Consider the following 17,914-nt stretch of genomic DNA (forward strand, 5'->3'; position numbering starts at 1 on the left):
TATTAATATTAGAGAACACATAAAGCATCAGGAAAAATCTGCTGAGAAAATTCTGATCCTATCAGCTTCTTCAGGATGAGAATTTGTCCCACTGAGAAAATTAAATGAGGGGGTGGCACCATAGAGAAAAGATCCAATACTAGCTAAGTGAACTGAAACAAATGAATTGGAAAACACCAAATAAACTCATATAACTAGTATGGGAAATAAAAATTCCTCCCACAAGCCTGCCTTGTATGTTGGAAAAAACTGAGAAAACAAAATGATTTGTGATAGAGATTGAATTACATTTGAGTAAGTAATGCTGCAAGTATCATTATTCATGAGAATCTCTTCATCAAATTTTCTTTTATACAACATAACATTTCACTTCTGCCATTAAAAGTAAGGTAAAGAAAAAATAGTCACATATGCAGAAGTTTCTTTAGAAAAAGCTAGAAAATTTATCTGAAAATTCAGTCAGAAGAGAGAAGGGAGAACAGAAGGTAACACCCCTTTTTACAGTGTCACTATAGACATGGAGTTAGTTCTGGAAACTGGTTTGTTCTAAAACACTTGTGCCAGCATCCAAGGAGATTATCAGTTTTGGCAGGAAAACTGAAAGGAATAGGGATCTTTTTTAAAAAGAAAAAAAATTTAATGGTTCATTTACTAGTGAGAAAAAAGAAGGACATTAGGAACAGGAACATCCAGAACTATGTAGCTCGATAAAGAAAGAAATATGAAGAATTCAATGTTCAGTATAAAACCCATGCATCTGTTTTGAAAATAATTTATCATAAATGAACTGGGTTCAGAATAAGAGATGCTTCAAAAATTACTGTGTTGATATTGCTTCAAAACACTTTCCATAGCAATTCCATAGCTAGAAGTATGTTGTGGGTTTTTTAATTCCTTGATCTAAAAAATCTAAGTTTTTAAACCTCAGCCTTCTACAAAATGCTTACTATCTGGATTTTTTTAGGCTTAATACATGGTCATACAGACTTCCTATGGTCATACAGACTTACTAAAACAGATTTTCCAAATTTAGATCATAGTTTCTTCATGGTATTTAGTCAAACAATCTGATGAAAACAATAACTTGGGCCCATTTGGCCCTGCAGTTGTATTGTATGATTTATGAAGCATCATAGATAAACACATGTTTCTGTTCAATGCACATGAATGTCAGGTTTATGTCTTGGGTTTGACAAACACCATGAGCCACATTGTGTTGCTATTTTCTTTTAATCACCTAACCTGGGAGTCAAACTACTTGGAATCAGCCACAATAGCAGATTGAAATACACTGAAAACTGGAAACCTGATGAAAAGTTATTCTGAATTCTAGCTAGACCAGTAGACTGTAACTTTTTTGATTACACACCACTATATAATTTATAGATTATAAACATGCACTACTATATTAATATATTATATATAAATTTTTTAAAGTTTAAATCAAAATTTAAGAAAGGATGATATAAAGACAATTTAAGTACTTTATTTTTATTTACTAATGGTACAAGATGTACTTTCTTCCTGCACCCCAGTGTATTCTCTTGTGACCACGATACTTTGGAGGCCCCCAGACTAGACTGCTGAGGCGTGACAGAAATTTTGTACAGGACTGGTTGCTTTAACCTCATCTGAATGGGGTCTAAGTTACACCCTCATGCAGAAGCAGCGCCTTCTGGCTCATTTCTTTTTTCTCCAACCCTAACTATGTAGCAGTTTACAGAGCTGTTGCAAGCAGACTGTATCTATTGCCTCTGCAGCTCATGCTGTCCCCTGTGTTGGCAATTAGCAATCATAGTCTTAATTAGCTTGACCCACCTGGCTATTTTGCTGCTAATAAATCAATTAATTCAAATCACATGGAGGAACTTCTGTGTAGTACCATAGCCTAATCACTACTGGTCATCCTTGTATGTGACTTTTTTTTTATGTGCTAGAAAAACTTAGTATCCAGGCTGAATTTGTATTCTCCACTGAGAGGCAGCCTGTCAAGCAAGTGTGGAGTGTGGTTAGTATTTTTAATGTATATAGGGATTTGGCAAAAGCCTCAGCAGAGTGCAAAGGAGAAACTTGGGATGTGAGCTATAAACACTTTGGCACACTGAATTGGATAATCTTTACTTCCCCCTGAATTGTGTGGATACTGCTCATTTGGGGTCTCTGTTTACTCAGGAGCCTCTGTTACTATGCTAGATACTAGTTTTTGATATAAGAAACAGAAGCTTCTAAAACCAGGGTATTGTTGTGATTGGGATCTCTGAGGAATTTCTTTTTTTATTATTATTTTTTTATTTTTTTATTCCCCCTAGAAATAGCTGCTCCCTTGGTGGCTATTAAAGTGTGTGATCTTGTACTTATATTCAAAGATGTCCCCTTTCTGTTCTCTTTCTGGAAAGCAATTGCCTGACTCTTTCTTTATTCACCTTTCTTAGCCAGTATCAAGAGGAAACAGTCAAAAAATACACTGTAACTAAAGACATTTTACTGTCTGGCCTTTTCTTCTTAAGCACAACTGTTTTTTGCAGTTGGCCTCATGTCAGTCCTGCAGAGTTCTGAGAAATGTGCTTTTTCTGTCAGCATCATTGTTTTCCTTGTCTTCTCCTCTCACATAAGGAGCCTGAATATCACTTTGCCTTCAGCGAGATTTTCACTAAACCCACTTTTTCTCACCAAAAATCAAGAATCTTCTCTTCTATATTGACACACCTTCACTTCCAGAATAAAAAAATATTGCAATGTTGCTGGAAAGTGTGGAAGGACATGAAGGATACAGCAACTGTGGAACAGTTGAGCTGTTGGTCACAGGTACAGATGTTCACAGTGAGAAATTTTTGCCACTCTGTGAAAACCTTGAGCAAATACCCAAGAAGAATCCTTGTTTTCATTTTCTTACTACTTGCTCTGACTAGATACTAACCAGCCTGAAGGTATATAGAAAAACTGTGTGTTCAGGGAGGTGAAAGAAAGCAGACACAAAGATTAACCAGGAGGTCAGAGGCTTATCAAGACAAGGCCTTTTAGCCAAGGACATAGCAGTCCACAGGAATTTGAGTTTCTGAGGAGTAGAATCAGCACTATTTTGAGTAGAAAAAAGCCTGATAGTTTATGTCCTTGAAGCTTTGTTTCTTGTAATGCTGCACTGACATTGACAGGTTTCTAACAAGTGAATAACCTCGTCAACTTTTCAACTTCAGAAGTGATGGAATGACCTTTTATAAAATAAGGAATACTTTCAACTCGTGCCTTTCATAGGCAGTATGATAGAATACAGAACAAATTCTGCAGGCTTCTATACCTCTCTTCTAGGTCCCCTCTCAAGCTGAGTACTCTCTGACTCTCAGTTGATTTCTGAGCTTTTTCTTCTCTGCTGCCCTCTGCATTACTTAAGTATTTGTGTTTGTGGCAGCTCTTTGGTCTCTTCATGTTATCTTTCCTCTGATATTTAATGGGTACATAAAATCTATGAAAATGGCTTCTTTGAAACATAGACTAAAAATTTCTAGGACTTCTAGCAGACTAAATGTTTCAGCATGTGGATTCTCTCCAAATGTTTTCCATAATCAGTGACCCTACAAGTAATCCTAACATGATCTTTTTTTCTGCTAGTATCAGTCTCTCAGCAGTTAACTAAATGCCTCTCTCTTCTCTCTGACTTCTGTCTATTTGTGCCACGTGACATTATTCCTGATGGATTCATCTTCTCTTCTACATCCCCATTGAAATTTGTCATGTCATTTGCTTCAGATTTTCTGCTTTTCTATCCATATTTCTCCAACCACTTGTAATCTGCTACCTTGCAGATTTTCCCCTAAATTGAACACCTTTATACTGGAAGGGAGGAAGGGAGGGAGGGAGTTTTTATAAACCTTTCTGTTGTTCCGAAGTCTTTTGATCACTGGTCATATTCTGAAGTAATATAAAGGAAATGGACCTAGAGTAGATAGCAAATTGATTGGGAGCCTTTTTTGCTCCCAAACTCTGGAAAGGCAAATATTTCCTGGTTTGATTTAAATAGGGTTTTTTTTTTTTTTTTTGCATTCTTTTTAGGGAATGAAGAAAAGCATCCACACAGAAAATGAAAAACTTTCTTAGACATCATGACCATTTTATTTTACTACATGATGCAACTTGTAGCATTGCGCATGCTAGTTCATCAATGCAAAATAATTCAATTGCTTTTGCCTAGTATCTATGTTGTATTTAGTATACTTTTTGATAGTGGTAAAATTTTAGGGGAAATATTTCTTCAACATAAAGATCTAAGTGTAAATGAAATTTAAAAGCATCAAAGATTGGCTTGGAAGAAAAGGTAAAAAAGATGTCTGAGGGCAAGCAAATAATATTACAGGGAAAAACAAGACATACTGTAAAAGCCTCTGCAGAAGATTTGAAAGACAGTTAAATAAATGCCTCAAACCAGGAAAGAAAATGTGTAAGTTGCATTGTGGAAAAGGATTAAGTTACTATGATAGAAATAAAGTGATCAGATTTTTCCTTTTACTTGGAAAAATTACATGAAAAAGAAAGGTAGGAAGAAGCAAGAGACTGTACATCCTCTTCTGTTGTCTATTCCTGTTTGCTTTGCCCTGCAAGCTCTTACACTTCCTTGTATGCTTTAGACATCAGATTTATTTTCCTTTATGACCAGCATGATTAGTTTGCATTGCATCATAATCTCCACTGGCCTGCCTTTGCCATGATACATTAAATGCATTCTGTACACTGAGCTTTTTCCTTACTCCTCTCACCATTGCATCTCAGCAGTGCCTTTGCCACACAATTTGTATCTTTGCTGTGCTCCTCCTAACAGCAGAAGTGCGTAAATTGGAGTGTTTTGGATATTTCTAGAACTTTTAAAAATTTTTTCCCTCCTGTATGTTTACAGGAGATATAACAAAGATAGGAAATGTACCTTGTATTTGAAGCAGAAATCATTAAGTTTTGCACAGAATTCCACAATCTCAAGATAGCTTGGTATTTTATACAGAGGAAAAGTTTTTTGTTTTGTCAAAAGCTTCTACATCCCGGTAGAGTGTTAGTAATGATCGCTGTCTTAATCTCCTAACTTTATCTGACCATACATCTATGCCTGTAAGTTGGAAACTTCTTGTAATACCCATTTGACACAGGTGGAACTGAACTACAAAGAGCTGCATTTGCTTAGGTCACACAAAAAAGAGTAGGAAACAGAATTGAACCAAATTCTCTGAAGAATCCCTGTGAGTGCCCCAACAGACATTATTCCTCTAGAGTAACAGCTTCTAGTATTTTCAGATTTTTATCTCTAGTAGTAAAAAAAATATTTTTCAATAAAAACAAGTGCCATCTTGAGAAGTATTTTGTTGATACAAAGAATTTATAATATATGTTCAATTGATGGTATCTTTGATCCAGAAGACATACTTCCTACTAATAAAAGGCATTCCAAGGTAAGGAGTATATTTGCTAATGTCATATATGTTATATAAATTATGTGGAAAATGAATGTAGTAAATTATATATTTCCATATTTATTTTCTTTAGTCTAAATACTCCATTTTCTTCCTTATTTTTAATTAATTGAAGAAATTGTATCTCAGAATAGAAGGGAGGAGAGAGAAAGATATGTGGCTTGAGGGTTGTAAGAGAAGTTGTTCTCAATACTACTAGTTTTTGGAGATCATTCCACCTAACATAGCAAGAGAAGTGCAGGGAATTTGAGAATACAGCTGCCTATGGTGACTGGAAAAGCAGAAGCCAAGGAAAACAGGAGGAAATGACCCATCTAGAACCAGGAGAGAAAGTGCATCATTAAATAAGTCACTGGGAAGTACTAGATCAGTACTGGAAACAAAATACATTGGGACAAATAATTCTGAACAATTCCACACTTACCAAGGAAACTGCTGAAGGATGAAACTAAGTGCCTGAGTCATTTAAGCTGTCTAGAAGGACAGCTGTCAGTGTTCCTAAGTATTGAGAGTTCAGTGGTGTACACAGGTGTTCTTTAAACATCAATATACTTTTATACACTTTCAATGGTTGATCAACCACTTTTTGTGGTTGATCAACATAATATCAACAATATCAACATTAACTTCCCTGAAGTGCCTGAGTAGTAAACTACGTCCTGAGATGGGCTAATAGCTCATTCTCAGAGAACTGAAAGCAGGTACTTTCATGCACTTTTCCAAAAAATGTTGAATATTATCAATTTCCACTTTTTTGACCTTATATCAATGTTATTTAGGGAAATCGAAGGCAGAATTTATTTTAAAATACCACAAAAACTAAGACAGTCAAAATATGTAGCAAATGTCTGCAATTTGTTTTAAAATATAGATTGACTTGTTTGGAATTTCAAGGTAGTGCCCTACATCATGCCTGACTAAAGAGCCTTACACTAAAGATTTTGTGGAAATCAAAGAAAATATGCCTATTTGTCTAAAGTCACAATAAAAAACACAGTAACATTGTTTTCAATCTTGCTGTTTATCCCACCTATACTACATTGCCTAAACAGCAGGCGGAATAGATAATAACTGGGCATTCTCTACCCTCACTGGACGCTTGTTTTTTCAAGCACACACCCAAGACTTTACCCAAAAGTGAGAAAAAATAAAAGAAAGTCATAATCTAAGCTGTCCAAAATAAACTCTTCAGGATCAGTAATAGCAGCTGTATGTCTCTTTCATCATAAATATTTTCCTTCCTAGCTCTCAGCATGGAAACCTGACTGCCAGTAGAACTGATATTAATGACAGATGATTGAGGGAAGTTCTAGAGATACATGAACACCATCACAAATTTCCAAGCAGGGATGAAGTATGCCCATTCCTTGTATGCCCATTCCTTGTATGCCCTGGTGCCTGAGTTCTGCTTTAAAGAAGAAGGAGAATTTATTTAATACTCTTGACCTACCTAACAGGTTTGTTCTACCGAACCAAGCTTCCCTTTGTGCAGAGTTTGTTTAGGTTCCCTGCATGACTTGAAAGCATTTATTCTTGAGCCTCTCTATTAACAAAGGATATTATAGCCAATTTTATATGCTAAGCAGTTTTTAAAAGAAAAATTCAGATACCTAGTACTGTTTATATGAGACAAATTAATTTCATCTACTATACTTCAAAGCTTTGCAGCTTTGCAAATGCTTGTATCTTTGGGTATCCTTTGCCTTAAAGAGGTCTGATCCTGCTGTTTGACTTTTATTATTAACACAAAATTTCCATAAACCACTATTTGTTTTATGCAAAAAAATAGTTTTCTATTAACAGACAGTCCTTTAAGGTTCACAAATTTCTAATTTGTGTCTGTGATATAAAATGGACAGATCTCTAATTTCATACTGTAATCAAAATTAGCATATTGAAAGATTTACAAGAAAACAAAACAATCATCCTGCCCTCAGTTCTAAAATTATTGCTTCCTGAGGATATAATAATTTTAAAAAATCCCCAGTCTGGATATGACTGCAGTATCACATGTTACTTCTAGGCCAGCCAAGTATCTTTACTGTGGTTAGTGGTCTGCAAGACAGTGCAAAAGACTTCAATTTGATTCCCTGCTTTTACTAGAACAAACAGACAGCTACATTTATGCCTATATAACAGCTTTCATCAAAGACTCTCTGAAGATGCAAAGCAAGAAAATGCAGAGCTGTTGCTGTTCTTAGAGTAATTTTACAATGGAGGAGGACATGCATGAAATACCAAGAAATTTGAAAAAAAATTTTCAAGCTTGAGAATATGTCATTATGGGAGATCTAGATTTTATTACTGCTAAGTATTTCTACTAATGTTAAGTGAACCTACGTCTCTGTGTCAAGACAAAGAGACCTTAGCATCCTCAAAACTTGTTCTCTTAGATAGGTCTTACAAGGTAGTTTTCAGAGAAGTCTTCAACCAGTCTCCACTGGTTTACCAGTGGATCTCCACTGTGCTCTACTGGCAAGGTTCTAATCAATTCACCTGAATTAATAAGATTTTTATGATAGAAGCTAATTCTGCACAGAAGTACTGGACTATCTACAGTGGGTTTCAAGAGTCATGTAGAAGCACTTATCAGGGGTTTTTTTTTGTCCGGTTTGATAATATCTGTACTGTTTTTATGACTGGGCTGACAATCTTTGGATCAGCAGAGTCACAGCTACTTGTCTTCCAGTGTTCAAAAGTCTGCTGTGAAGTATGCCTAGGACAGGAAAAGAAGGAAACAGCTTATTTAGAAGGAAAAGTATTTTGTTTAGCTATTAAGAAAAATTCAAATTAAAGGCAGTGAAGTACAGGAATAGGCCACTTACAAAGTGTATAGTGGGATATTTTACGAAATTTCAAAACAACATGTCATAGAGATGTTCTATCCATAATAACCTTTTTTCAAAATAGATTACAAGTCCTGATATTTGTTACAAATCTGCAATTACATGAATTAAAGGTGACATACATACTACACAGATCCAGTTTAAAGGGAAGTAACATATGTTTGTCAGACACAGGTGTGATGTTGGGTGGTTTGTGTCTCCTGCTCACCATCACAATGCTTGCTTTTCATCTACAAGATGTGATACCATTAATATTTTATATTACTGAATTTTTCTTTTCCAGGTATAAGTAAATAAGTAAATTTGGACCCTAAATTATTGGACTAGCCTTTATATTAATACAAAAAAAAATTAAAGGTTGGATGTTAGATTGTTCTGAATAAGACAAAGAGAGAATTAAATATTTTAAGAGCCAGAAGTTGCTTGCTAAGTTTTTTTTTTTTTTTTTTGCTGGCCCTTTGTTGCAAAATGAGTCTTTGAGCTAGTTGCACTCCTGATGAATAGTATTTTCTATTGTAGTCTGGAAAAAAGTATCTAGTGGTGTGCTTCTACACAGATTTCCTGATTAAATGCCTCCTAAAGCTATACATGGAGGACCAGATGGATATGTCTTACCTCTGCATAAATGGGGCACTCCAATTAAAGATCATCCTTCCTTTTAAATATAGCATTTGTTTTAGCTCTAATTTTAAAGCAGTTGTTTCAATTCTATCAACATCTCTTGCAAAGCACTAAGCAATGCTTTCGTGTATGTGTATGTGTGTGTTTGTGGCTGATCTCTAAAAGCAATAAAGTCACAGAAGATCTGAAGAAATTACAATGAAGTATTTTTTTGTCTTTTAAGAGAAATACATGAATTGCATTAGAAGAGCCTAGACTATGCAGTTTCATTCTAAAAATGTGACTTGGACTGTATTTCAACCATTCTTTAACTTCTAGGGAGAAGGAAAAAAAAGAGAAGAAAACATATTGAAACTCGAAACTGTCCCATATGATTGAAGACTGGAAAAGGAAATAGCAACAAGTTATGGGAGGCACTGACAATAAAGCTTGGATTCATATACTTTGAGCAACATCAAGACCCACAAGACTGTATCTGCTATGCTATCTAAAGACTCAGCTAAGATTGGGAGTAGCAAACCTGATATTTTACTTTTTTTTTTTTTTTTTTTGCACTGAACTGAAGATGCCACAGAACTGCTAACTTTTGCTAACTGCTGTGCTAAATTGTTGTCATAGCTCTTATGTCACAGCTTGTGGTAGTTCTTCCGTAGCAATGTATTTGCTACCAGTGCAATAACAATTAATTTGCAGTAACAGGTCAACCAGAAGAAACTTAATCAAAGTGATCTGTGAAACAATGTTGTCTCCTTGGCTTGGGACAGATTGTAGTACTGCTTAAAATTTAAAATTTATGCAGTCTAAATCACAAAGGCAAACAGAGTACTGATAACCTTTTTTATTTATGTGTATCCAATATAAAATGACTTTTGTTGTACACAGTATTAATTTACGGAAGTCATACAGGATACATGCACATGAAAGCTTTTCAGGCACACCAAGAAGTCACAAACAAGAGAATTAAAATAAACTGTTCATTGTATAGGGCATAATTTCACAAAGAAAATCTCATCTGCTACAGACTCAATGTCATACTCTAAGAATAGCCACTCTTTCTGTGAGAGTATTTCACAGTCCTTCAAATGACAACTTCCTTTGTTTTATCCTTAGAGCCAATGGCCTATCCTCTTCATCTCTAGCTCTACTCTGTTCAAAGTTATTTCTTAACACTACTGGTAGGGTGAATTACACAAATGCAATTACCTTTTATAATAGAAAGTCACTTTTTTTATATCCTTGAATTCAAATGCACTGAAAGACTCTTGTGCCTTGCATAATTAATTTAAACTCACAAACTATAAGTTACCAATGTTGAAAACCCCACATTTTAAGTTTAAACTGGCACTAAAATGCCTCCAGGGTTCAAAAAGAACCATTTAGACAACTATTCCCTGTTTCCCGTATCTTGTCCATCCATACACACATGGAATAAATTCCTTTAATTAATTTCATACACACACACACACACACACACTCTCTCTCACACACACTCATACTGCTGGGGCAACAAATTTTGAGAAATTGGTTCAAGGTCAAAGACCAACACTTTGGATGTGAAATCAAAATAACTGTGAGTGGGGCAGCCAATAAAAAAAAGAAATTCAGAATTCTATCTGGATAGCATTGTCAATTGTGAACAGTATTTGGCTTATGATCAAGTGGTAGAAGTGCATGGATAAAAAGTACTTTAAAAAGAAAACCAGTTTTTGGACACAATATATTTAATTTCCTATTTTCTTCAGGTTCCTAAGATTTAAAATAATGCCAATTGCAAAGTCTAAGCCTTCTTTTAGTAATTGTACCTCAACATAACGAACAAATACAAGATGCCCAAAACAAAGATGCATAAACAGTGTTTATAAAAAAAAGCAGAGAGAATACCTGGTACTCTATCTAGATCTTTGGATGTGAGGGTTACAATCAAGCTCAAGTCCAAACAAGACCTATTACGTATCTGCTATTAGAGTAGCACTGCTAGAAGAGGTCAAAATCTAAAAGCTGGGGTTTCATAAGAAGACAAGGATCAAGCTGTCAATTCTTCTGCCTTCTTTTCTTTCTCTTGACATGAAGATCAAATAGTATTGTAAATGTCTGAAACAATGATAAAAAAAAAATAGAGAAGTTTTGATGGTTGAGAAATCTTGATGCCACATTATTTAAAGCTGGCTTTAATGCTCTGTACTATCTATATTCAGCTTAGGTTGCCACATCCACATTAAGCCACCATTTAAGCAAGGTGTGAATAGCAGAAAAATAATTTTTCTAAAAGCAGGGAAGTCTTAGCAGTAATCTTTCATGACTACACATGAAAGATTTTGTGATTTGCCCTGCCATACAACACGTGACATTTTTGCTGTTTATAAGATATTGAGCCACCAATCACTATTAGCTCTGACTGGGGCATTTTATTTGTTAAAAGTAATTTATGAGATCAAGCTAAGTGCACAAATACTCACTTTAAGGTACCAGGATGAAATAAGTTAAATCCCATCAACAATTAGAGTTTAAGACAAAAGCAGTAAAGTGGATAAGAAAAAAAAGAGGGACTTTCCCATCGTGCACACAACTAACTCTCCAAGGTAATGATTTCTGACTGGTGTAATATAAAGAAAACAAATGGTAAAACACTAAGAGAACTGAAAAACATTGAGATTCACTTGGGAAAAATACTCTCAAGTGTTATATGAGATAAGCTGAAACATATTCCAGAATGCATATAGAACACTACGTGTGGTCTTTGACTAGCAATTACTAAGTTATAGAAAACAATTTTGATGGACAAAGATTTGAAGTGACAACAGAGAAAGAAGAAACTTCAATCTAGAGACCTCTTAAATGTAAACATATGTATTCCTATTGGAGAAAGGATGATAGAACTACCAAATAGATCCAAAAACATTTATTTTTACTTTTTGTACTACTATAAGTGAATTGGTGAAACTTGCTACACCATATTTCTTTCATCTCTACAGTTGAATAGTTTTGTTTCTTTCCTTATGTTTAAAATCTTCTAGTGTCCCTAACAAAAACTGTTGTAGAACTAAAAATAACATCTATATCTATTGCTTTTAATATATATTCTTTCAGCTGAGCTCACAGAGTCCTCGAAGCATATTTGTCTTAAAGAAAATCTGCTAAAGTGTTGGGGAAAGTTTAGGATAAATCAAACTGTGGTAGAAACCTCCAAAAGAGAGCTAAAAATATTTGGTACAAATATAATAATATATGGTACAAATAAAATATAATATATGGTACAAAGAAAAGAAGATAGATTTGTTGCAGACAACTATTTTTCATTCTCCAAAATCACCATTAGGATTGGGAGGACTTAACAACATTAACATGCTGGAAAAGCTTTGAATAGCCTTCAATATTCAAGTGCAAGAGGCAAAAAAAAACATAATTAGCTATTCTTACTTCACTTCTTCCATGACAATAATACTTTTTGACTCAGAACACTACAGTATCAGTATTGTTATTTGACATAGTTTCTTGAGCTTAATACTGAATTTTGACAGCTGGCTAGCAGGGGTTAGAAAGTTGTATGTTCAGAAGTTAAGCAAAGTTATCATTACAAGTGTGTACACAATATTATTACAGCCCTTTCATGCGACGAGTACACAGCATCTGAAATTTTATGCTCGTGTACTGTTTTCTTCCTGCAACATGTGTCTGCATCAAGTACAGAGAAACGATGACCTTGTCTAAACAGACTGCCTGTATAACGAATGGAGCTTCTTTTCTAATATTCATGCTTAATTTACTGCTAAAATTTTAAGGTGTGATAAACAAGACAGAAAAAGAAAGATGGAACTACGGTTAAAGCAGATGTAGCAGTTAAACTTCATCCTGAAGACCTAGATTCTCCTTCTGTCTCTGAGCTCCTGTGTGATCCTGTGCAGCTGACTTTAAACCAAATGCTTACAGTTGGTCCCTAGTTTTCCACATCTTGTCTCAGGCCGCTGAGATTCACAACTATGTTTAGGTGAACCCCTTCAGAAGCAGCACCCTTGATACTCTGCCAACATAAGGTCAAACTTCAAATTCCATCAGGAAATGGAATTCTTAGTTTGACTAAGAAAACTTTAGACCCTTTTTTATAATAAATGCTCAGATACTCTCTCCTAGTCAGATTATTGACAATGGTTGAAGTTCTCCCAAATATCATAATGTGATAAACTAACATAAAACTCAAACAAAAATGCCTAAAAAGAAGAAAAAAATTAAAAGAATAAAAGGGAAAATAAGAATCTCTACTAGAAAGTGGGAGTCTATCTGTTGTAAATCATGCTGTATGGCAGGCCAGCTGTTGTAAGTAGCACTTAGCATAGAAACTTAAAAAAAATATTCACTATGTATATGGATGGTACAGCCATGTTCCTAAATAACATGAATAATCAGACTAGGACTTTATGATGGCATTGGTCCAAAATATTGATGGGTATTTTTGGAATGGATTGTTTGCCCCAGTACAAGTTGTGGATTACAGAAAACAGGTCTCATTTTCAGGACTGGGAATAATTTCTCTGTTGGAGATTCTTTCTACCAGTAAACTCCTTTTTCATTTACATTTCAATTATACCATTCTCTAGAAGTGTTCTGTCCTACCTTGTCACCCATCAGAATATGGGAGATTTCAGTTTGGTACCTTTCAGGACTGGTGCCTTATGTCCCACCTCACCTCTCTTTGCTCTGTGGGAAAATCCTCTGGACCACACCTCCAGGTTTGCAAAATGGACAAGATTCAAGTGAAGCATAAATTCTTTCTTTGAGAAATAGGATCAAGACAGCAGAGAAATACCACACTCTGGAGCTATCACAATCTAGATGAATTATGGTTCCATTCTTCTCAAGTTGCAGTTACTACTTAGACTCTAATTTGCAATAGCTTGGTGCTTCAATCTGTGAAAAACAAAAGCAACAAACCAACCAACCAACCAAGAAAAATCCCAACAGCAAAAAAACAAACCAACCAAAAGAAAAAGCTCTCCCCAAACCCAAAAGACTCCCCAAAACCCCAAGAAACAAACAAAAAACCCTGACGAAAATTATTTTACTTTCTAACTTTGCTCACACTAATGAATCTTAGACAAGGAATTCTAATTCTATTACTAATTCTTTACAGTGGTCATATCTGGTTTTAAAGGAAAATTACAGTGAGAAAGAGGCTGAAATTGTTAGAGACACTGTTTTCTTCATGAAAAAACACCATTAGACCAAGAAGCCAATAGAAGTTTAGGCCTTGCACTTACTCTCTGAAACCTTGCATATAATATCAAAAAATGTAAGGTAATGACACACGTTGAGAAGTCATAAGACAGTCCTGTGATACACCATGAGTCTGTATGCTGTCTTTTGACACTGAACTGCAAGTAAAGGTCTGTTGTCATCATTTCCCACAATATCAATGATGTGCTGATTTCACAATCACTGTAGCACTATAAAGAAATAAAAGGCACTGTGCGTGTGGATGGTATAGTATTTTAATGTAGGCTCTATCTTCTTAGTTTTATCTCAAAATATAGTACACAGTAGACAATGTGCATTAAATATGTATTAAATATATGTGACTGAAAGCATGACTTTGAAAGAGGTGAAATTTCAGAAGAACTTGGAGCTTTTTCAGTCTGAAGACTAAAGATGTTATGTATTCAAATTCCACCAGTTAGTTATCTTGGTACTGATCCTATAGGCAGAAGTATCGTACCCCACAATGTTTATCCTGTAACCCCATACTGTCAACCCACGAATCAGAAATCCCAACAGCCAGCTTGCCTCCAGTCATTTTACCTCCTCATCAGCTTTCAAGAGGCTGTAATATGCTGCCAATACAAAAGACATTGGCTTATTGACAGGTGGAATAAAAAAAAAGGTTTAAAAATGCTGAATCAAATATCAAGCAAGATAACAAAGGAGTAACTCCATGAAGCTTTATTGGTTACCATATAAAATTACTTAGCATCTTTAAAAATAATGTAACTGGAAGCTATTAATGATTGTGATACAGTTAGAGGTTCTTTGAAATGACAGATGAGAGCTTAGATACATTTTTTTTATTGATATAGCCTATTATCAATGCAAACGACTAATTTAGTACATATAGAAATATATCCTTCAAATGCCTAGCCCCAGTTTAAAAAAAAAATGTTTTCCAAAGTAGTAAGGAAATCTACTTTTAAATTTAGCTGAATGGCCATCTACCTACTCTAATACTTTCATAATGCTGTAGCCATTTACCCATTTATAATTTTGACTCACTTCGGGGAAACTGCACAGTGAAGATTAGCCTTGTAACGGGCATGGCATGTCTTTATCTAGCAGGTGACCGCCTTTTGCGAGCCAAGGTTGCAGCACTTTTTTAATTTCCATCAGCCTGCTTTGACCCTTCCCTCCTTCGTATGAGTAGAGGTGGTTGTGAGGCTCTGAAGGCTTTGACCACGAGGGGGCTGTGTGAACACAATTTTTTGGCAACTTCTTGGCCCTTCCTTGGTTCAAAAGGGCAAATGCGTTTTTATGTACGATAAAATGTGACTTTGAAATAATTAACAAGGTTTTTCTTATCTCTCCCCTTTGACAGAAAACGCACCAAGTCATGGTTTAATTAGTCCCGTGATTTTTTTAATTTATTTTTTTATTATTATTAGAGTTCAAATTACTTGAAATATTCATTGGTCATGGTATTTCTACAAAAATCTCCAAAGCCTAATGAACGCAAAATCATTTTGAATCGTCGCTTAGAGCCTGAAACATGCCTTCAAAGATCAAAACTAACTCTGATGAAGTGTGGCCACTGCAAACCTGTCCATAAACTGGTACGTATTGTGCCTAATCAAGGTATCTGACAAATACCCAGAAAACAAAAATAATTTTTCACAGAAACAGACATTGAGATATATCAGGTTTTATGACAAACTAGTTTGATACTAATACAGATAATTTACCCTTCTCTCTTCTGACAGACATAGGAAATACACAAGTAACAAAGATGCCAAAATATGGTAACAAGCTTGGGAAGTTGGCAATTCCCGGGGACATGCCGTTCATTACAGCAAGCTTACTGTGAGTTCAGTCCACAGCAGATGCAGGAAAAATCAGGAGTGCAGACGGCTACCTCCCGTCTTCTCTCAATTTTTCTCAGCTCCTGCTAGGTCATCTGAGTGTCCAGCTACACCAAACGGGAGCAAAATGTTCTGTGTTTCACATCGCCTGGAAAGTTCTCCTCATGTTCACTTTTTAACGGTCCGGCCGTGTTTAAACCTCGTGTATAGACCTCGTGTTTACACGGCGCCTGACGAGGGGAGCCGGTTTTGACCGCACTGGTGACCCTCAGCGCCTTCTCAGGCCGGACGCGAGGGACAGCCGGGCTGGGCTGCCCGTCCCCGCAGGTGAAGCCCGCCAGCCCTCAGCCACCTTCCCCCGACCGAGCAGCCCGCGTCACGCGGGTCGGCTCTGCCACCCCCTCGGCGCCGCCGGCGGGGCTCGCGTGGAGGCCGGCGCTTCGAACCGGTAAGGGAAGGTTTCACAGGGGACAGCGGGAGCTGGCGGTCGGCAGTGCGGAGCCCCGGACCGAGCGCCGGCTCCGTGCGCAGCGGCGCGGGCCGATCCGCCGGCGGCCGCGGGAGGGCGCGGAACGTCCCGCCCCGCCCCGCGCCCCGCGGGAGCGCGCCCGGCCGGCCGCCGTGTGCCTGCGCGCCCAGCCAGGGCCGCGGCGGCGGCTGCGCTTCCACGGCGCCGCCGGGGCAGGGTTTCGCTCGGTTTGGCTGCTTGTCACACACAGATGTGACTCTTGTCTGTTCCCTGCGAACGTACAACCGTGACGGCTCACCTCCTCCCGCCTCCCTTACCCCCCCCACCCCTCCCGACAGGGAAAAAAAAAAAAAAAAAGAAAAAAAAATCCCACCCTTTTACAAAATATTTCCTCAGATCCCACACCGAGCAGCAGCCGCCGCCGCCGCCGCCGCAGAGCCCTGGGAGCTGATGGAGCAATGGGTGGGAAGCGGGAAACCGGCACCACGAGCAAAAACTTCGCCTAACTTTTCCCTTCCTTTCTAACGCTCTTCCCTCTTCCCCTCCGGCTCCTTACCCCCTCTTCTGGGCTACGCTCCATTTTCCGCCGTCTCTCTGCCCCCTTTCAGCCCTCCCTCCAGCTTTCTTTCGCATTGCCGCCTTCCCTCTCGCTCGCTCCAGCAGCGCCTGGAGCCGATAAGGAAGAGGAGAAGCAGCGGGAGGGACTGCAGCCGCTCGAGGAGCAGCAGGGCGGAGGACGGGCAGGCGAAAGGGGCCAGAGGAGGCAGAGGCGCGGCAGCCCCGCGCGGCGCCGCCGGCCGCCCTCGCCACAAAGTTGGCGGCGGTCGCTGGGTGTTTTTGACAGCTGGGCGCGGGCGGCCTCTGCCGCGGCCCCCGCCTGGCACAGAAAGTTTGCGGGGGAGGGAGCAGGCAGAGGGAAGGGGAAAGAGCAGTCGGGGGTGTGTGTGTGTGTGAAAAAATAACCCCCTCTGCCTCCCTGCCTGGCGCCCTGGCCCGAGAGCGCGGGGTTAGAAGGAAGCAGCGCTGCCCTCTCGGACCCGCTCGCAGCCTCCCCCCGCCGCCTCCCCTTCCCCAGCCAAAGATCCCAACAACAACAAACCAACCTGTGGAGGCTCTGACCCGAACCTGGGTCCCTCCTCCCATCACTTCCAGCTCTCCGCTGAAAGCTCTTTCTCTTTCTTTCTCCCTACTGCTCGGGCTGAACTTTGGGGGCTGAAGTTTCGAGAGAGTCAGAGAGAGTGTGGGGGGGAGGGGGGAAAAAGAGACTGTCGCTGCTGCTGCAGCTGCTGCTTTTCTTTTTTTTTTTTTTTTTCTCCTTTCTTTTTGTGTGTGTGTTAGTTAGTGGTGCGGGATTTTGTTTTGTTGTTTTGTTTTGGGTTTTTCTTTCTTTTTTAAAATTCTTTTTTGAAGGGGGAAAGTATTTGTTTAAATCTCCATTTTTAGTTCAGATTACCTGGGGGGGGAGGGGGG

The 17,914-nt window shown here is 38.0% G+C and overlaps 1 protein-coding gene across 2 annotated transcripts; it reads right to left on the bottom strand.

Moving 5' to 3' along the window:
- Window positions 1-3,406: 3,406 nt before the first annotated feature.
- Window positions 3,407-17,902, bottom strand: LOC108962603 (uncharacterized). Of its 2 annotated transcripts, XR_007780559.1 has the most exons (4): window positions 17,001-17,124; window positions 13,599-13,819; window positions 10,799-11,008; window positions 3,407-8,166 (listed from the first exon to the last, which is right to left on the bottom strand). XR_007780559.1 is itself a non-coding variant. In XM_050987414.1 (3 exons), exons 1-2 carry the CDS (start codon window positions 17,585-17,587, stop codon window positions 13,792-13,794), a joined length of 615 nt encoding a protein of 204 aa, XP_050843371.1. In that variant the 5' UTR covers window positions 17,588-17,902; the 3' UTR covers window positions 9,741-11,008; window positions 13,599-13,791. The 2 variants fall into 2 exon arrangements, 1 of the variants encoding a protein (XP_050843371.1); XM_050987414.1 differs by lacking the exon at window positions 3,407-8,166 and having other exon boundaries at window positions 9,741-11,008; window positions 17,001-17,902.
- Between the last annotated feature and the right edge of the window lie 12 nt (window positions 17,903-17,914).

This window comes from Serinus canaria, chromosome Z (genome assembly GCF_022539315.1).
Source record: "Serinus canaria isolate serCan28SL12 chromosome Z, serCan2020, whole genome shotgun sequence".
Classification (NCBI taxonomy): Eukaryota; Metazoa; Chordata; class Aves; order Passeriformes; family Fringillidae; genus Serinus; species Serinus canaria.

Coding starts and splice junctions, on each gene's coding strand:
- LOC108962603 (XM_050987414.1), bottom strand. CDS start 17,587: ATGGGAGGAGGGACCCAGGTTCGGGTCAGAGCCTCCACAGGTTGGTTT. Junction 13,820..17,000: donor AGCGTAGCCCAGAAGAGGGG/GTAAGGAGCCGG, acceptor TGTTTTTCACAG/ATTGAAGCACCAAGCTATTG.